Raw genomic sequence first — 16,298 nt, 5'->3', positions numbered from 1 at the left:
TACTAATGTTCACACCCAGTGCTGTGAACAGCCTTTTATGGTATTTCATAGAAATTAGGTTGTTTTATAGAAAGATCAGCTAGTACCCTTCTTTTCGCCCTAATGTGATATCACAACATCATGCAAACCAGAGCGTATCCTGTCATATTGTTTGCAAATCTGCTTTCACATCCTTAGTAAACAAGTCTCTTATTGTAAAGAAGAGATGTAAAGAAGTGGAAACAATTGTTTAAACCATGATCTCATCTGAATTGAGTTGGCCACATTAAAGCAGAGTAATGCCTGGATAACAGGTATTTAGAGATTAATAGTCCTAATTTCCACTAAAATAATGCAGATTCTAGTACAGTTGCAAACACAGTTGCCCCAGCCGTACAAGCTGCTCTGCGAAAACTGTTGGCAGTTGCCTTTTCAATGTCTACCCTTTTTACTTTCTCGCTTCCCATTTTGATTTGATTATGTTGAGCTTGCTGTTTTTTCAGTGTTCATGAACATCAGTGAAGATTTCAAGATGGAGAAGGAAAATATTATTTTAATTGTTGGTCAATAGCATGGCAAACGTTGCTGTATTTATTACCATTCTACGTCCTACTCCAGAAAAACATGGGGTGGTGAGAAGGGAGTCAATTTAAGATCTGAACATCAGTTTCAAGCGTCAAACTTGCTTTCAGCTGCCTAATTATCACCCTTTTGGAATAAAAGGACGTGGCTGACTTAAAGGAGCAGTACAGTGATTGCGACACTGTGCAGTATATTAGCCTTGTTTTATTGATTTAATTGTATATTGAGATGTTGAACATTCTTAAGAAGACAGTTACCTTGCAATTCTGCATTTGAAAACTTAATTTGCTATTTTTGTTTACTAAACAAATGTGCCTTTTAACATGCATCTGCTACTTTAAGAATGCATTATGAGCTTGCACACAGGCATGGCTTTTCAATCTTTATGAATTTAATGTTTTAGAGCCAGAATTACGATTTCAAATAAGGAACTTTTCCTGATTTGTAATTAACTGCATTATGTTATCAATTTATCAGTTAGACATCCATCCACCTTTCACCTAACATGTGAACCATTTGCGTTGTTGATTTCTCTTGTTATTTTCTTCCAGCTAATATTTCAAAATAGTGTCTGACAGTTTGTGACCTTCCTTCAGTTAATTGTACAACTTCTTTTCTTTTGTCTCTTTGCAGTGAAGAACAGTCCCGACTAGCAGCAAGGAAGTATGCCAGAGTTGTTCAAAAGTTGGGGTTTCCTGCAAAGTTCCTGGACTTCAAGATTCAGAATATGGTAGGAAGCTGTGATGTGAAGTTTCCAATAAGATTAGAAGGCTTGGTTCTTACACATCAACAGTTCAGCAGGTATGAAGCTTTCCCCTTTTTCCAGTCGTTAAAGTTTCTTTTTAGAATGGTATTCATAGTTCATACTACTGCATCCTATAAATTTAACTTATCTAGTTACTATTGATGGCAAAGATATTTTTTATTTTTATTGCTGAAGTATTCCCTAGGTTGTTATCATTGAGTGATATCTCTGCTAGCTAAATCCACAGCAGTGCATTGAATAGTTTCCATGTTTGTTTTTTTAAAGGGAGCAAAATGCAGGGCTGGTTGTGTAGCATGAAGCAGTCTGTATACCCCTAAGCAATGCAATGTGATAGATGCCATTGTTTGACAAGCTCCAGGAGCCTCAGTGACTTTTTAGAGCCACATTGTTGCTCTGATTTCATACTGCACTTAAAACAAACTCTCCTTTGTTTTTACCTGTATTTTCTACAAGAAATACGTTTGCACAATATTGAATCCTCCTTGGATACTTACATTGTTAGCATTTCTTGTACTGCATAGAGGAAGGTGAACACTCAAAAACAGACTTCAACAGCACATAAACATTGCCAAAGCCACTCTCCTTTCATGTTTTCTTTCTTGGAGCAGTAAAGGTTACTTTGACTGTCTGGCCCTCTTGAAACTATGACATAGAAGGAGATCTGCTGTTTCTTAATCTCTCTTATGATCCCTTCAACCTAGAGTATCACCAAAACATCAAACATGTTATGTTATGTTAAGCCCAGGCATATAAGAGTCAGAAAATTAAATACTTTGACAATGTGGGCAATAGAATTCCTCTGGAGTGCGTCGTAGGCTCAATGGTTGTTTACTTCAGATGATTGAAGCCCTGCAGTGTCTGTTGCACCCAGTAAGATTCCTGGGTTTGGTTTTTGGGCTGCTTTGAAGACGTGCCCACTGCTGGAGCACCATAAGACATGCTTTCCTGAAGCCTGCTCAGATAGCACTTGTCAACTGATGTCACACCATTTTGGAGTTTCATCTTTAGGCCGGGAAGTGGGAGAGAGGTCAGCCAAGTGTATCTGGGATACCTTCAGAAATGAATAATCCCCCTAGTTTTATAGTAGTGTTTGAAGTTTTCTTCCATGTAGGGAGAATATGTTCCAACAGCAGCAATGATCAGTACAGAACATTTAGCTACAGGCTTCATAATATTTAAGATATCTTCCCGCGTTACATTCCCATGCTCTATGAAACGACCTGCTGCTCCTGGACCGAATGTATAAGATTTTTCTAAAAAATGTTCTGAAAAAATTCTGTGAAGTAAGGACAGGGTCCAAACAGTGGCAGGTATAGATGTTGTACAATTTTCTCTCTCGAGGTGCCATTTTACAGGTACTCTTCATGCAAGAGAAGGACATTACTAAAATATTGGTAAGCAGAGTTAGGAACGCCCATGCATATTTCCTCTCCTGTTTTAACTCATGTTTGATGTGGAACGACACAACTCAACGTGACTTTGATTCAAGAGTGTCAATGGATTTGGGGATGCACTCACCAGGGCTGGATGGCAGGTTGCCTGAGCCATGGTATAGCCTTGCAAGGGTCTTAGTACGCTTGTAGGAGGGGTCTTTTGATGATGGGTAAGGGGAACGATTTTTTTAGCTGCAAGGTCCGAGGATGAACAAGTTTACCTTACTAGGTTAATATACTACTATTTTATTATACTAACTCAACATGTATGTTACTCTTCCGAGCGCCTATCCTGCAGCAGTCTCCTAAACATTGTCAATGGTTAGAGGTATTTTACTTTTTGTTTCTGGAATTTACCTGCCAAAGAAAAGGATTTGTTTACTGCAGTTGCAGTGCATTACCAGGGTCGATGTAGCTTTTAACTACCAAGGTACATAAAATAGTGGGAGATCTTAATTGTTCCTGAGCTAGAACTTTTCCTTGGTTCTAAGTGAGTTCTCGGATTTTAACTTTCAATTGGTCAGCTTTCCGATTCAACATAAGTAGTTGCTACTGGATTATTCCTTGCCTCTTGATATACCTCTGTAATAAGAAAAAAGTACAGAGATTTTATTTGTGTTTTTGTATCATTAGAGAAGTAATTTAGCTTGGTTAGACATTGTTAATCTGAGCCAAATTCTTCTGGACGACATTTTTAAAAATTAATGTGTTGTAGTGATTATGTGATATTTCAGGAATCATGAGACCTATGTATTTCATTTTAGTATCAAAACATAGATTTTGGTGGTCAAGTAGTCTTATAGAAAATAACTCCTCAGAGCAACCCTCCCGTCATTTTCCAAAATGGCGGCCCTATAATGATGTGTTTTAGCCATCATATTGGTAATTTGTCATAATATTTTTGTTTCAAGTTTTCCGTTGATGCAAATTCTTAGTCATGAGCGAAGCTTGTGGTATCTCCTGACAGAATGTTGCCAACTACAAAATTTGAGGACTCCTTCAACAAAGAAAACTGTGTCATATGAAACCAATCCGAAAGAAAAGCTAACATCAACTGCGCTGGACAGAAGAGAGTTCGAGTTGCTGCAGAAATGCGGCAAGACGAAGATCACAAAAGATTGAACCTGATGGGTGAAGACAATCAGATATTTTCTCACTGTAACAACAATGAGAAAGACTGGAAAGAATTTGTCAAAAATAGCAGAAACCAGTGAATCACAACAAGATTACGAGTCTTCTGAGAAAGTGACTGCAATCAACCCCAATGCCAATCCACTTAGAAGTTCTATGGCTACCCTTCGTCCACCTCAAACAACTGATCAGAAAGCAGATGATCTTCAATATGTTATCTTTGGTTTAGCAAGAACAAGGGCCAAAGGGATTGACGAAAGAACAAAGTACAGAGCATGTGATCCTCAAAGGGCAAACATGTTTTTATCTGCAGCTAGTTTCTTCAAGGATGAAGTTTTCAGCCTAGCTGATCTAAACAATACGTTTAATGTGTTTGCAGCGGATTTGTATGCCCACCAGAACTGTATACGTGCATGGGTACATACGAAAATATGAATGTACATTGGGCTCCCAGCAGCACTGTAACCGCCAGCCTTCAGTTAAGTTTGCACTCTTTGAAAAAGCAAATTGAGTTTTACAGTCACTCTTGCGTACCGGCTACGGATTCACACTCCGTGAGATCAGAGAAATAATGGTCCACACTGATGAAATTGTATTGATCGATAATAATGAAATGAAGATCTTTCTAATGAGAATATACAGTGACCTATTTAATTTTTGTCAGACTAACAAAAAGAATGAGACACTTATGATGATCTCAGCTGATTTGATTCCTGAAGTTCCTACTACCAAAATAAGATCACAGGATACAGTAAAATCAGCAGGAACCATTTTAGGAAACGTACTGAATGATTTCAATTTTGGGCTTAATGACAAACTTTGTTATACCCCAGAGCCCTCAAATCATGGGAGTCAACAAGAAAGCCTGATGTTGTCCTAACATTTTTTAAATCATTGATTATCTGCAAAGCAAAACTGTTACAAACTGAAGTCCTCGAGTTCGGAACAAAAGTTAACAACATTGATGATGACTTTGAAGATATAAGCGAAGAAGTGGAAGACAATCCCATGAACTGAGCTCATGCTGTGCAAATGTACTGTCTTTTCCAAATCATTTTTTATGAATTTAAGCGCAGCAGAAAGAAAACTTTGCTACACATGATGACTGCCCATCCATGTAAAAGTAGAGAGCTAATCACTTCAATGAATAGGGTTAGTGTATCAACAAGTTAAGCCATAGTACGAAGCAGGAAGATGCTGCTCTTGATAATTTTGATTTTGAAGACTGCTCTTCTTTGTCTGGAACATCCAGCTCACATGATACTGCCATGGTGCTTTTTCAAGACTGTACCAATGAAGTAGCTGCTCAAAAACAAGCTGTAGGCATAAACAAACGGAGCTGCAAACTTATAACCCAACTGCCTTGCCAACGTGTGCAAAATCACTACAAGCCATCAACACATCCTAGTCTACCAGAAAGTTTCAAAGTGGCAGAGGATATGGATTTTCTTCTACCAGTTGCTGTGGTCCACAAAGCTGATTTAACTGAATTTATCATATCACTTATTCACTTCAGACTGAAGGATGAAGAACAGCCAATTCCTCAGTGGGCTGGAATTCATGCTCTTATCTCCCAAAATACAATCCCACTGAAGAAGGTTGGGTTTTTACCAGCAATGCCATCTCCAGTCAAATCCTACGCAACAGTATATATGGCTCTAAAACAAATTCCAAAATGTGCGTGCTCAGCTTGAAGACCATCCTATGCTGCCAATTTTCTGCATTTAAGGGTTTTCCATATTGTAGCGGACTTTTATGAGCAATCCAGTAGAATGTGATTATATTCATCTAGTGATGAGCGTTTTCCACATTACCAAAGTTGCGTTGCAGTGTGGGTGAAGTTATCACAGTGGATGTGGACTAGACCATGCACTTATTGAGGCTAAAATCTTTGGAAGCAAAATTGTCCAGTCAGCATTGAGTGGAACTCATTATGCTCGTTTGTTAAAAGGTATGCTCATCTTATCTGAGGCTACTGAAACATTGCTTTTGAATGCTTTCTGGAAAAAGAAAGACAAATTAGGTTTTGCATATCTTAGCTCAGAAGTTATTAAGACACAGGGTGTACTTCATTCAAAAGACGTAATGCAAAGCCAGGCAGTGTTCAATGCACTCAGTTCAAAATCAGAAAACCTGAAAACAAAATTCTTAGAGTTTGTCAAAGAACGCAAAGAAAAATCAGAACTTTGAAAGTACTGGGGAAACTTTTTGCACATGATGGCTCTAGTGAAAAACCTGGTACATGCTGATCAGGAAGGTGACTGGGAGATGCATGTGAAGACTGTAGAGTCACCGATTGCTGTGTTTTTTAATTCAAATAATTAAACTACCTGATTTATGGGTTCTGGTATTTGGAAGAGTGAAGAATCTAGAGGTAGGAAAACCATACCTCTACAGAAAATTCATCCAAAGGCATTTTGTGGTGAAAGACTCAGAGGAAATGTTAAGTGAAGTGGCTCCAGATATGAAACTGAACAGATGTTCAGAAATCACAGAAAAACTCAAAGGAATTGTTTGTCAGACACATAAAAGTGAATATGTAGCTCAATGGCAGCTAGTTTACCATGAAGTCCTTTCTATCTGCAATGTTTTTAGAGAGATGGCAAATTCAAAACTAATGTACCATCATGAAACTGTTCCTCACCACAAACTTGTGAGAAAGAGACGGAAACGTTTAAATCAAAATGTTGAGAGCCTTCTTCATTTCATGCAGCAGCAGGGAAACCCCTTTAAAATTACTAAGCCTGTGTGACTACACCACTTCGTTACCAAACAATATGTGGATAACGATATAAAGGCACGTCTACTAGCCATCCTGGAACATGGATCAAAACTATAGGCAAAACTAAAGCAGCAGAGATTTGTATTGAAACCCTTATGGGTCTCTGAAACACAACTGTCTGTAACTGAAATGCCTGATCAGGCCAAACCAATTGCATTTATGTCTTGGAATATTGCTGGTTTGAGCAAAAAAATCCAGGACACAGATTGGATAAACATTGTAACTTCATATGATCCGATTTGTTTCCAAGAAACGTGGGAGGTTGAGCAGATTGACCTGGATGGGAATTGCTCGTTTTATACTGCTGCCCTCCCATCTAGATCAGGCAGAGCCAGGGGAGGGATTTTAACTTTAATACGAAATATGCCACGGGTGGAGGTTGTTTTATTTCACAATGTTTCCCCTTTTTATCATTTATTAATTTTAAAAGGTTCGCAAGAAGATATTATTGTCTTGGTTAAGTTTTATAATGACAACTTTCCAGGTGATATGAAAAAGGTGGCAGATCAGTTGGAAATAGATATTGATAATTGTTCCAGCACCTTGAAAGTCACGCCAACATTTTTTTGGCTGGGTGATTTTAATGCACATTGCTGCCAGCTTTGAAATACAGCAGCATGCGGTTTCAATGATGATGAAGGGGAAACCCTATACCATTTTAATCACAATCAGTACGGGGAAGCTCTGAACAGACTTTTATCGATTAATAACTTAGAGATCTGTAATCTAATTGATACCTCTTCTGGCACGCTATATAATACTTTTGGTTCACCCTTGTAGGGCAGTACAATCGATGATATAATCGTAGCAGAACCGCTCAAAAAACGTATCTGTAGTCGCGATGTAAACTACTTAAATTTTAGCGACCATGCCGCGATTTATTGAAAAAAGGAACTGGGCAGGAATTTTCCCAGAACAGATAAGGCACATCAAGCCTACAATTGTGAAAACTAATGGGATAACGCTAAAATGGGCTTTAGCAGACAAAGCATCTCATGTCCCAAAAATAATTAAAAAGAGCCAAGGGGACATTTTATTATGCCTAGAACTTGCGTCTAGTCCAACTCCAATATCTACGGCATTCGAGGCAATATTATCTGACGTCAGGTACCACCTATCTAGGAAAAAGCCAACTACTATAATAGCAGGGCCTAGATGGCTTGATCATCAATGTACCAAATCATTAACAATTTTGCACCAGGCCCTGAGGGCAACTCCTAGAGATAAAATCTTAGTGAAGCAACTCTGTTGCCAATATAACAAGGCCAGGTAAAAAAAAATCAAAACTCTGAAGGAAAAAAACATGGGATCAACTCTATCAAGCGGCAATTACTAAAACTTAAACCATCAACAGCTCCCACACTGGATTTCCATGTTGACAAGGGATCTTGGGTTGGGTATTTCTGCTGCATATTTGACACCAGTGTGGAGGGGGTGGCACCTCAGAACGTATCCGTGATCCCTTTCATTGAGTTACCACTGGTTTACGAATATTACGAGGTTAAAGAGGCCCTTGCCCAGCGTTCCACAAACAAAGTGCCAGGACCAGACTGCACTCCCATTGATTTCTTCATTGACCAGCCAGATCTGTGGGGCCCTGTGCTGACAAAAGTGGACCCACCCGACTCATGGAAGGAATCAATTTTAATACCAATTTACAAGAAGGGCGACAAGTCCGAACCCAAAAACTATAGGCCAATATCTTTGTTGGATAGCACAGCCAAACTCATGGGTAGGGTTTTATTAAACCACTTAGAAGAATGGGCAGAAAAAAGTAAGGTTTTAATCCTGGTCCAATATGATTTTAGAAAGGGTATGGATACTCAAGATCAGTGCCTCAACCTTAGTCTATTAATCGCCAAGTATACCCAAGCAAAATCCGGCAGACATACTTGGCGTTTATGGACCTGTCCGCAGCGTTTGACTGTGTGGCCCACGAACATCTATGGAGGATAATGGAGGAAATGGGCATAGATAGGGCTATTCTAATATTCATCAGGCAGCTTTACACATCAGCTATGGCCTGCGTCAGATATGGGAGGTGAAGGGGAGTGCACCAGGGCGTTCCCAACCAATAGGGGAGTCCGCCAGGAATGCGTTCTCGCCCCATTTCTTTTTTCTATCTACACTAATGGGATTGAGGCGACCCTGACGGACTCAACCCTAGACGTCCCTAAAATGAATAATGTGCGCTCCCCAATCCTCCTGTATGCTGACGACGCAGTGCTAATTGCCTGTACGGGCCTCGCCCTAAAAGTAAAGTAAAGTCCGCATTTGTAAAGCGCACAATCACCCGTAAGGGTCTCTAGGCGCTGGGGGGCCGTCGGGAAGATTAAGCGAGCTATTGCCCAGAGTCACATGGTGCTGGGCTAACCTGCCGCCGGAGCCGGGGATCGAACCGTGGTCCCCAGATTCCAGCGTCAGTCGCCCTGGCCGCGGCGCCACACCTCTTCCCTACAAAAGTTACTCCACATCTACGTAACCTACATGCAAAAATTAGGGCTGAAAACGAATGAGGCGAAGTCCTTCATCCTAACCCGTGGTCGGAGGGATAGGAAGGTGCTGGGCTTTTATATTTCGGGGAAAAAAATAGCCTATACCAATACCTTTTCCTACCTGTGCTTAACATATGACAGGCAGCTTTTATGGTCCCATATGCGTACCACTAGAGGGCTATCACTGGAGAGAAGTATCATTGCTCTCCACTCCTGTATTAAAAAAACTGGGGGAGAAACCTATTGATATGGTGAGAAAGATTTATGCAGCCAAATCAGTATTGGTACCAACTTATGGGGCAGACATATGGGGCAGGCATATGGGGCCATATTCGTTCATCTGGCCTCCAAGTGATAGAGGATACATTTTGAAAAGAATTAATGGATCTCCCCGTGAGCTGTTCTAACTTTATCACCCTTACAGAGTTGAAGGTCCCATATCTGTCTGATAATAATCTCCGTGGGCCCAATTATCTTGTGGCATTCCATATGGAGAAGGGAGTCTATCCAGATTACCCAAAAACTAATTGAAGATGGTCTTTCCATGGATAATGCCCATAGGATTCCATGGATGTTGTACATTAAATCTACTCTCTCCTCCTTAGACTTGGAGCGTCTGTTTGTAATCCTCTCAAGCTGGGAGCTAAAAGCCTGCTTCCTTAAACAAAGAGCAGATGCTAGACTGCGAAAAAACTGCACAAAGGTGTTGGTAAAATTATACCTTGAAGGTCCAAAGCATCTGGATGGGACAATGTCGTATCTTTTTACTGTGACAAACCCACAACACAGATTCCTTCTATTAGATTCTGGTTAAATCTTATCCCGTGTATGCTGGCACACCCTGCGTGAATCTATTCTATAAATGATTTACCCCCTTGTCCTTGCGATGGTTCCTCTGCGCAGTCAAATTTACATATTTTCTTTTTCTGCAAATTTTACAAGGAACCACGCAAAAGATTTATCTTCCCTCTGATGCGCAATCTCCATTGTAAACAATTACGGGTAGCAATGTTCTTTTTTACAATCTCTGCCTAATCCTATGGTTTGCCTTTCAGTGGCGTCTTTTAATTCAGTCATGGAAGATCAGGCGGCAGCACAACACTAGTGAATGAAATTTAAACAGTTTTTGTGACTGGTTTTCTTATCTGTGATTGTTATAACACTGTTTTTATTATTTTTATATTGACATGTATATAATCCTTGATTTTGCACTGATTGATTGATGTTCTTAAACCGTTTTTTTTATCTGAACTTTTATGATCTTACACTATAAGCATCAAATAAAGCAATTGACTGACTGAAAGAGAAAAAGTTGTTTAATTGAATCACTAAAGCTAAACTTCCACTCTTTAATTGCCATAGTAAGAGTTTAATCCAACCAGCCGCTACAAAACAAGTTACCAAAAAACTTCTGCAAGCACATAGAGAGATGAATGTACCAAAAGAAAGGGGTGAATTTATCAAGTATATTCTGTTGCATTCTATGTACTTCCCTGTAACTGTACTGCCTGGCTTGCCTTCTTGATTCTCGCTTGCTTATTGCTTTCCTTTTCTTTGCTATAATGTGTATTTTTTGTTTTTATTGCACTTTGTTCATTTCATGGCTTTATGATTCACCTATGTTTGGAAACACCGGCACTTTGTATTACTGATCGAACCGGCCAGGACTTTCTCGCTCCTACTTTGCTTTTTTTCACCATTGCTTAGTATGCTGTCATCCACTGGCTCACACGTATTGTTCTGGTTTGTTGTAATTTGCTGTACATTCTCTTTTGGTGCTGAATAAAGTCTTTAAAAAAAAAAAAGTATATTCTGTTGCATGATCTTCTTCCAACAAATGCATTATTTGATTGAGACGTCAACCAAACCAATGAAGCACAAACTCGCACAAGAGCTTGAAAAAAACCTTTCACCTGAAGAATTTTAATTCAAAAGGGTGTCCTAATTGAAAACTGTTGATGTTGTGGATTATGTCACAGTTGCGAATGGCCAAGAGTTTATCCATACAAAACTTCGGAGAGGTCGTTCAGACTGTCCTACAAGATATCAAAATCAGTGTGCACCTTGCAAGAACTGCACATTGTCTTTAACAGTTATCTTGTACTATCTGCCAAAGATTTTGAGAGAATCAAACGAATGTCTACAAGTACTACAATTGACCTTGCCTGCATCAAAAATTCGACACCATACCTGTGCAAGTTGGTAAATTCTGGTCAGCAACATTAAACAAGATGAACCTGAGGATGTTAACTTGCCAAAATATTGCTGATGCTTCCGTGAACACTGAATTGACCATTTATGTAATTTTAATGATGATCAATGAGGAATTGGTGCCTGCAGAGAGAGATTCAAAAGGTACAGGCCATATTGTTCAAGAAAATCACCGCAAATTGGAGGAAGCTGACCTTCGTGTTTTGCCACGTTGAGTGGCCTGTTAAAAATGGTTCCAATTGAGTCATTGTACTGTCAAAGGACACAGATGCTATTATTGTGCTACTTAGATTTGTTGCAATGTTCATAAGTCGAGGATTGTCTGAGTTATGGATACATTACGGTACATGCGAGAAGCCACCCAATCCTGCTTCATATTCTGTACAAGTAACTTGACCCAGAGATACCTAGTGTTCTGATCAGGACACATATTCTTACGGGTGAGGACACTATGAGTAAATTAGAACAAGGCTTAGAGCTTTAACTGCTGAACCTGTGAAATTTCTAAAAGGCTTGAATGGGACTTTAAAAACAAAGAAGAATACAGTGTGTGTGTGTGTGTGTGTGTGTGTGTGTGTGTGTGTGTGTGTGTGTGTGTGTGTGTGTAACGAGTTCTGAGCGGCACACATTTGATGATTTTTGTTACAGTGAGTTCAAGAGATCAGTCCGACTAAGTGACCTTCGACCGTCCTATTCTGTGCGAGGACACATTTAAAGAGCGTCTACTTGATCAGAAGATGTGTAAATGTTTTGTATCATGCATATGTAGAGAAAGATATGTGTGGATTAGTTTGGAAAGATATTGATGCAGTGCTAAAACTAGAGACATTTCTAAAGTCTGTACCAACAGAACTTGCACGTACATGTACTTTCAAAACCTGTGCTACTAAAAGATGTCCCTGTTGATATGCCGTTCTCAAATGTTCAACATTCTGCAAATGTACCACAAGCGATTGCAGAAACCAAAAAATTAAGAACTATGAAAATGTGTCTAAAACAGGAGTGAAACTTTTTTTCATATCCATATCGTACACATGGTTTGATGTATACATAAAAGGTTTACAAGCCATTGTTTGTTCCATTTCTATATATTTCTCTTCCTCCTCTATTATAGCTGCCATTTTGAAAAATGGTGGAATGGTTGCTCTGAGGAGTTTTTTTCTGTCTCTCTTTAAGACTACTTGACACCCAAAATCTATGTTTTGACACCAAAATGTATATACGTCTCATGGTTTCCTGAAATACTACATCATCATGGCAACACATCTGCCATTTTTAAAAAATCTAGAAAAATTCGGCCCAGATCACAATGTCTGCCCTAGCAAAATTACTTTTCTAATGATCCAAAAACACAAACCAAGAATGAAAATCTCTGGATACCAATTTTTTTCACTGAGGTATATCAGGGGGCCGGGATTAGATGTGTAGGGGACTCTTCGTAACGATTAAGGTAGTGTTGGGACGGGAGGGGGCATCTGCTAATCATGGCAGCAGTTTACTTTCTAATTCGGCCTAGGAGGGCTTCCTGGTATGTTTTCTCCTGAAATTGTCAGTTTACAGAAGGTGACTGGTTGGGGACCAGTATGTGACTGCCGATGAGTGTAGAAACCAATCGTATGTTAGGAGAGGTAGCATTGGGGCTGTGTCAAAAGTCCTTAAACCTAAACCTGTGGAACTGGACCAACGTATGTATGGAGGAAAGTCATCTAGTTGAGTTGGACAACACTTTCTATTTGCCCATACACAGGTTTATGTGCTTGAATTTGCTACATCTGAGTGCAGACCATAGTCACTTGATGTCTGCCACTAACCTGGAGAATTCCACAGTTTGAATATGCCTCTGTTGAAGCAGAGTGGGTTTTTAGTCAAAGGGGGCAGTGAAATATATGGAAATATTTAGAAAAAGACCTCCTGCTAAGGTGAAGTTTATTGTTTCGCTAACGGACTGTGGTCAAAACAATAAAAGACAGTACGTATGTGCTGTGACAGCATATGTCTTTGTAAGGTGTTGAAGGGCTATAAGCATATATTAAAATGCTCGTTGCTTCCCAGGTTATTAGGGCTGAGTTTATTTTACTCATCCTTCGTGATGAATCTCGATGGATGAATCACAAACAGTCAGGCCCTAAGGAAGAGTGGCCTCTATCTACTACCATTTTCAGAATAGTCCTGGGCAAAATTCTAGTTATACTTACCTAATTGGTGTAATTTTGTGAATTTCAGGTGTTGCTTGTGATGAAAAATTCTGATATTACAAGCCATTCACTGTAAAACTGCAAATACACAGGAACAACCGAATGCAGTTCTTTTGTGCAAAATGTATCTTATGTAAAAATAATGGACTCAAGGTTGCTAAAATATTAAGCTAAATGATGGATTGCATTCGATGTAAATGTATGTAATTTTGTGGAATTTTACCAAAATTCCCCATAATTACACGAAACCAAATTATGTGACTTTCGCACACCCCTAATTTGGGACATAGTTCCCTCATAAATCGATGTCTGCTTGGGAGTTCTGATATATGTTCCATAGTAGTATGATAAATTGGCTGGGAAGTTAATAGCCTAGTTCTCCAGGTCAAATTATATTTCTTCATCAACTTTAAGTCTCAGCATAATCTATGACCTCCTCACTATAATGGTAGTTTCAGGTGAGATGTCTGTCAGGGATGAAGCCCCTTTGATATAGGTTTAGTCCACCGTATAAAATAAATTTTAAGAAAAATGTTTTAATCCACATTCAGTATTGCACTTGGGCGGTTTGACCCAGAAACCTGCAAGTCTTTACCAGAGAACCGTTACGATTTCCCCCTTCCTTGTTAAGGGGGTCGTTTCAACTGAGTCTGAGTTCCAAAATGCGTATACAGTTAACCTGATATCTAATTTCCCCATGCACATTTGCTGATAGTAGCAATTTTAATGCCATCCTGTTCTCTTGTGTAGTAAAAGTTTGTTTTGCTGCTGCTGCCTCCTGTTGCTGAGGGGAGAAGGGGACCAGGACCACAAGTCCGAGCCTCCCGAGCAGTCGCTGCAGCCAACGCCTGTTTCTGTAGTAGGGGATCTCTGTGTATAGTCATAATCTAGTGAATAGTCCCGCCCATGTGCGTGGACCCCGGAGCAATCAAAAATAATCTCTTACAGTGTCAAAAAATGCAGAAATGCATAGACACTTAAGAGAGAATTTAAAGACAGATAATGCAGCCAAAAAGGCTACACTGTCCAGTACTTCAACTAGAAATTCCACCATAAAATCCACAAAACAGCAAAAGCCTGTACAGATTTCCATTGCTTTAACAGCAAACTCCCTCAGGAATGATAGAGAGAAGAACCTGGACAGACAAGCCCCATAGGCTGCCATTATGTGGCTTAAATAGGATACTGTGCCTTTAAGGAACCTTCCAGAACCTTCTCCCAGTATCCCAGAATGCATAGCAGGTCCAACTTAGTTTCAGTTCTTTTTTCCGGCTCCTGCAAGCAGGACCCTGGAGCATTGAGCTCTCCCTTTTCAAGGGTTTTGTTGGTGTTTTTACACTAAATTCGATTTTTGGTGCTTTTAAAGTACTTTAGTGACTTTCTTCTTGGGTTCCTGCACTCTTTTATTGTCCATAATGCCAGCATTATTTGACAAATACCCGGAGTGCTCCAGGAAGAAGGCCAAGTCAGACCCCCATGAGGTCTGTATCCTCTGCCTTCCCTCTTCCCACATCCCTGAGGACTGTGTGATCTGTAGAGGCTTCTCTGGAAGGACCCTGAAGGACAGGAGAAAAATCAGACTTCAGGGACTTGAAGAAAGAAGATTGAAGGCACGAGGTGGGTCAGGAGGGGCTCCTTCTGCCCATGCTGAGGCCTCTGGGGGGCTCCCCAGGGGCAGGAAGTCCAGCCCGCGCCCAAGATCTCCGTCCTGGGTCAGTTGCGATGACCACGACGTCGAGAGGGAGGTCCACGGCCAGTTCCCGGTCTCCCCAGGGCTCTGGGTTGAGAAAACGTCGCCCGTCGACGTCGAGGGACGTGTTCCGGCCGCCGTCGAAGCCGGTGTCGATCTCCTCGTCGTCGTCGGCGTCGAGTGGTCGACATCGGAGGACTCGGCGCTCGCCGCCGAGGCGACACCGCCGTTCGCCGTCAAGGACATCGTCGTCGAGGGGATCCTCGTCATCGAGACCGCCGTCGAGACGGGAGAAGTCTCCGGCGCCGAAGACGTCGACGTCGAAACATTCAAAGGGATCGACGTCGAGATGTTCAAAGAGATCGACGTCGAGGCGATCCAAGAGGTCGAGGTCGAGACGTACAAAGAGGTCGAGGTCGCCGTCGAGGCACCATCGCTCGTCGTCGAGGTTTCATGGTTCGTCCATCTGGTCGGGGTCGACGTCGAGACGTGGACACCGGTCGACGTCGAAGAGTGAGAAACGGTCGACGCCGAAGGGCCGCTCGACGTCTAAGGATCCACGGTCGTCGTCTGGGCACCGATCTTCAGCGTCTGGAGGCCGTAAGGACAGGCCTAGGACTGTGGGGGGCTCCCCACGGTCCGAACAGGGTGATGGCTCGCCGGGAACGGCGTATTCCGAGGTTTATACCCCGAAGAAGCCTTCTGCACCTCCTTCGCTGCCTCCTTTACCGAAGGGTCCGCCTCCGAAGGCTCCGACCCCTCCGCCAGTGCCTCCTCTGCCGGCTCCGCAGGCCCCGCGTCCGGTTACTCCCCCGCCCCCGCCGAGGGCGGTGTCGATGCCCAAGTTTCCGACGCCACCGAAGAAGACTCCTAGGAAGCCTAAGGCTTCTGAACCAGGGAGGCCAACGGAACGTCCGCGACCCAAGAGATCGAGGTCTCGCTCGGGGAGAAGGGACAGATCTAGGAGTGGACGTGGTTCTTCATCGAGATCCAGGCATCGCCATAGGAGGCGTAGGTCCAGGTCACGTTCTGCA

At 41.4% G+C, this 16,298-nt stretch overlaps 1 protein-coding gene across 2 annotated transcripts in view; it reads left to right on the top strand.

Annotated features, from left to right (window-relative positions):
* TBP (TATA-box binding protein) overlaps positions 1 to 16,298 on the top strand; it is a 318,951-nt gene that overhangs the window by 208,584 nt on the left and 94,069 nt on the right. For both annotated transcript variants that reach the window (XM_078649079.1, XM_078649080.1), the window contains one exon: positions 1,195 to 1,362. In XM_078649079.1, the coding sequence (XP_078505205.1) occupies positions 1,195 to 1,362 (168 nt within the window). The remainder of the gene's footprint in view (positions 1 to 1,194; positions 1,363 to 16,298) is intronic.

The sequence above is a fragment of the Lissotriton helveticus genome, chromosome 6 (assembly GCF_964261635.1).
Source record: "Lissotriton helveticus chromosome 6, aLisHel1.1, whole genome shotgun sequence".
Classification (NCBI taxonomy): Eukaryota; Metazoa; Chordata; class Amphibia; order Caudata; family Salamandridae; genus Lissotriton; species Lissotriton helveticus.
Note: the sequence above shows the minus strand (reverse complement) of the source record. Positions and strands in the feature narration are given on the sequence as shown.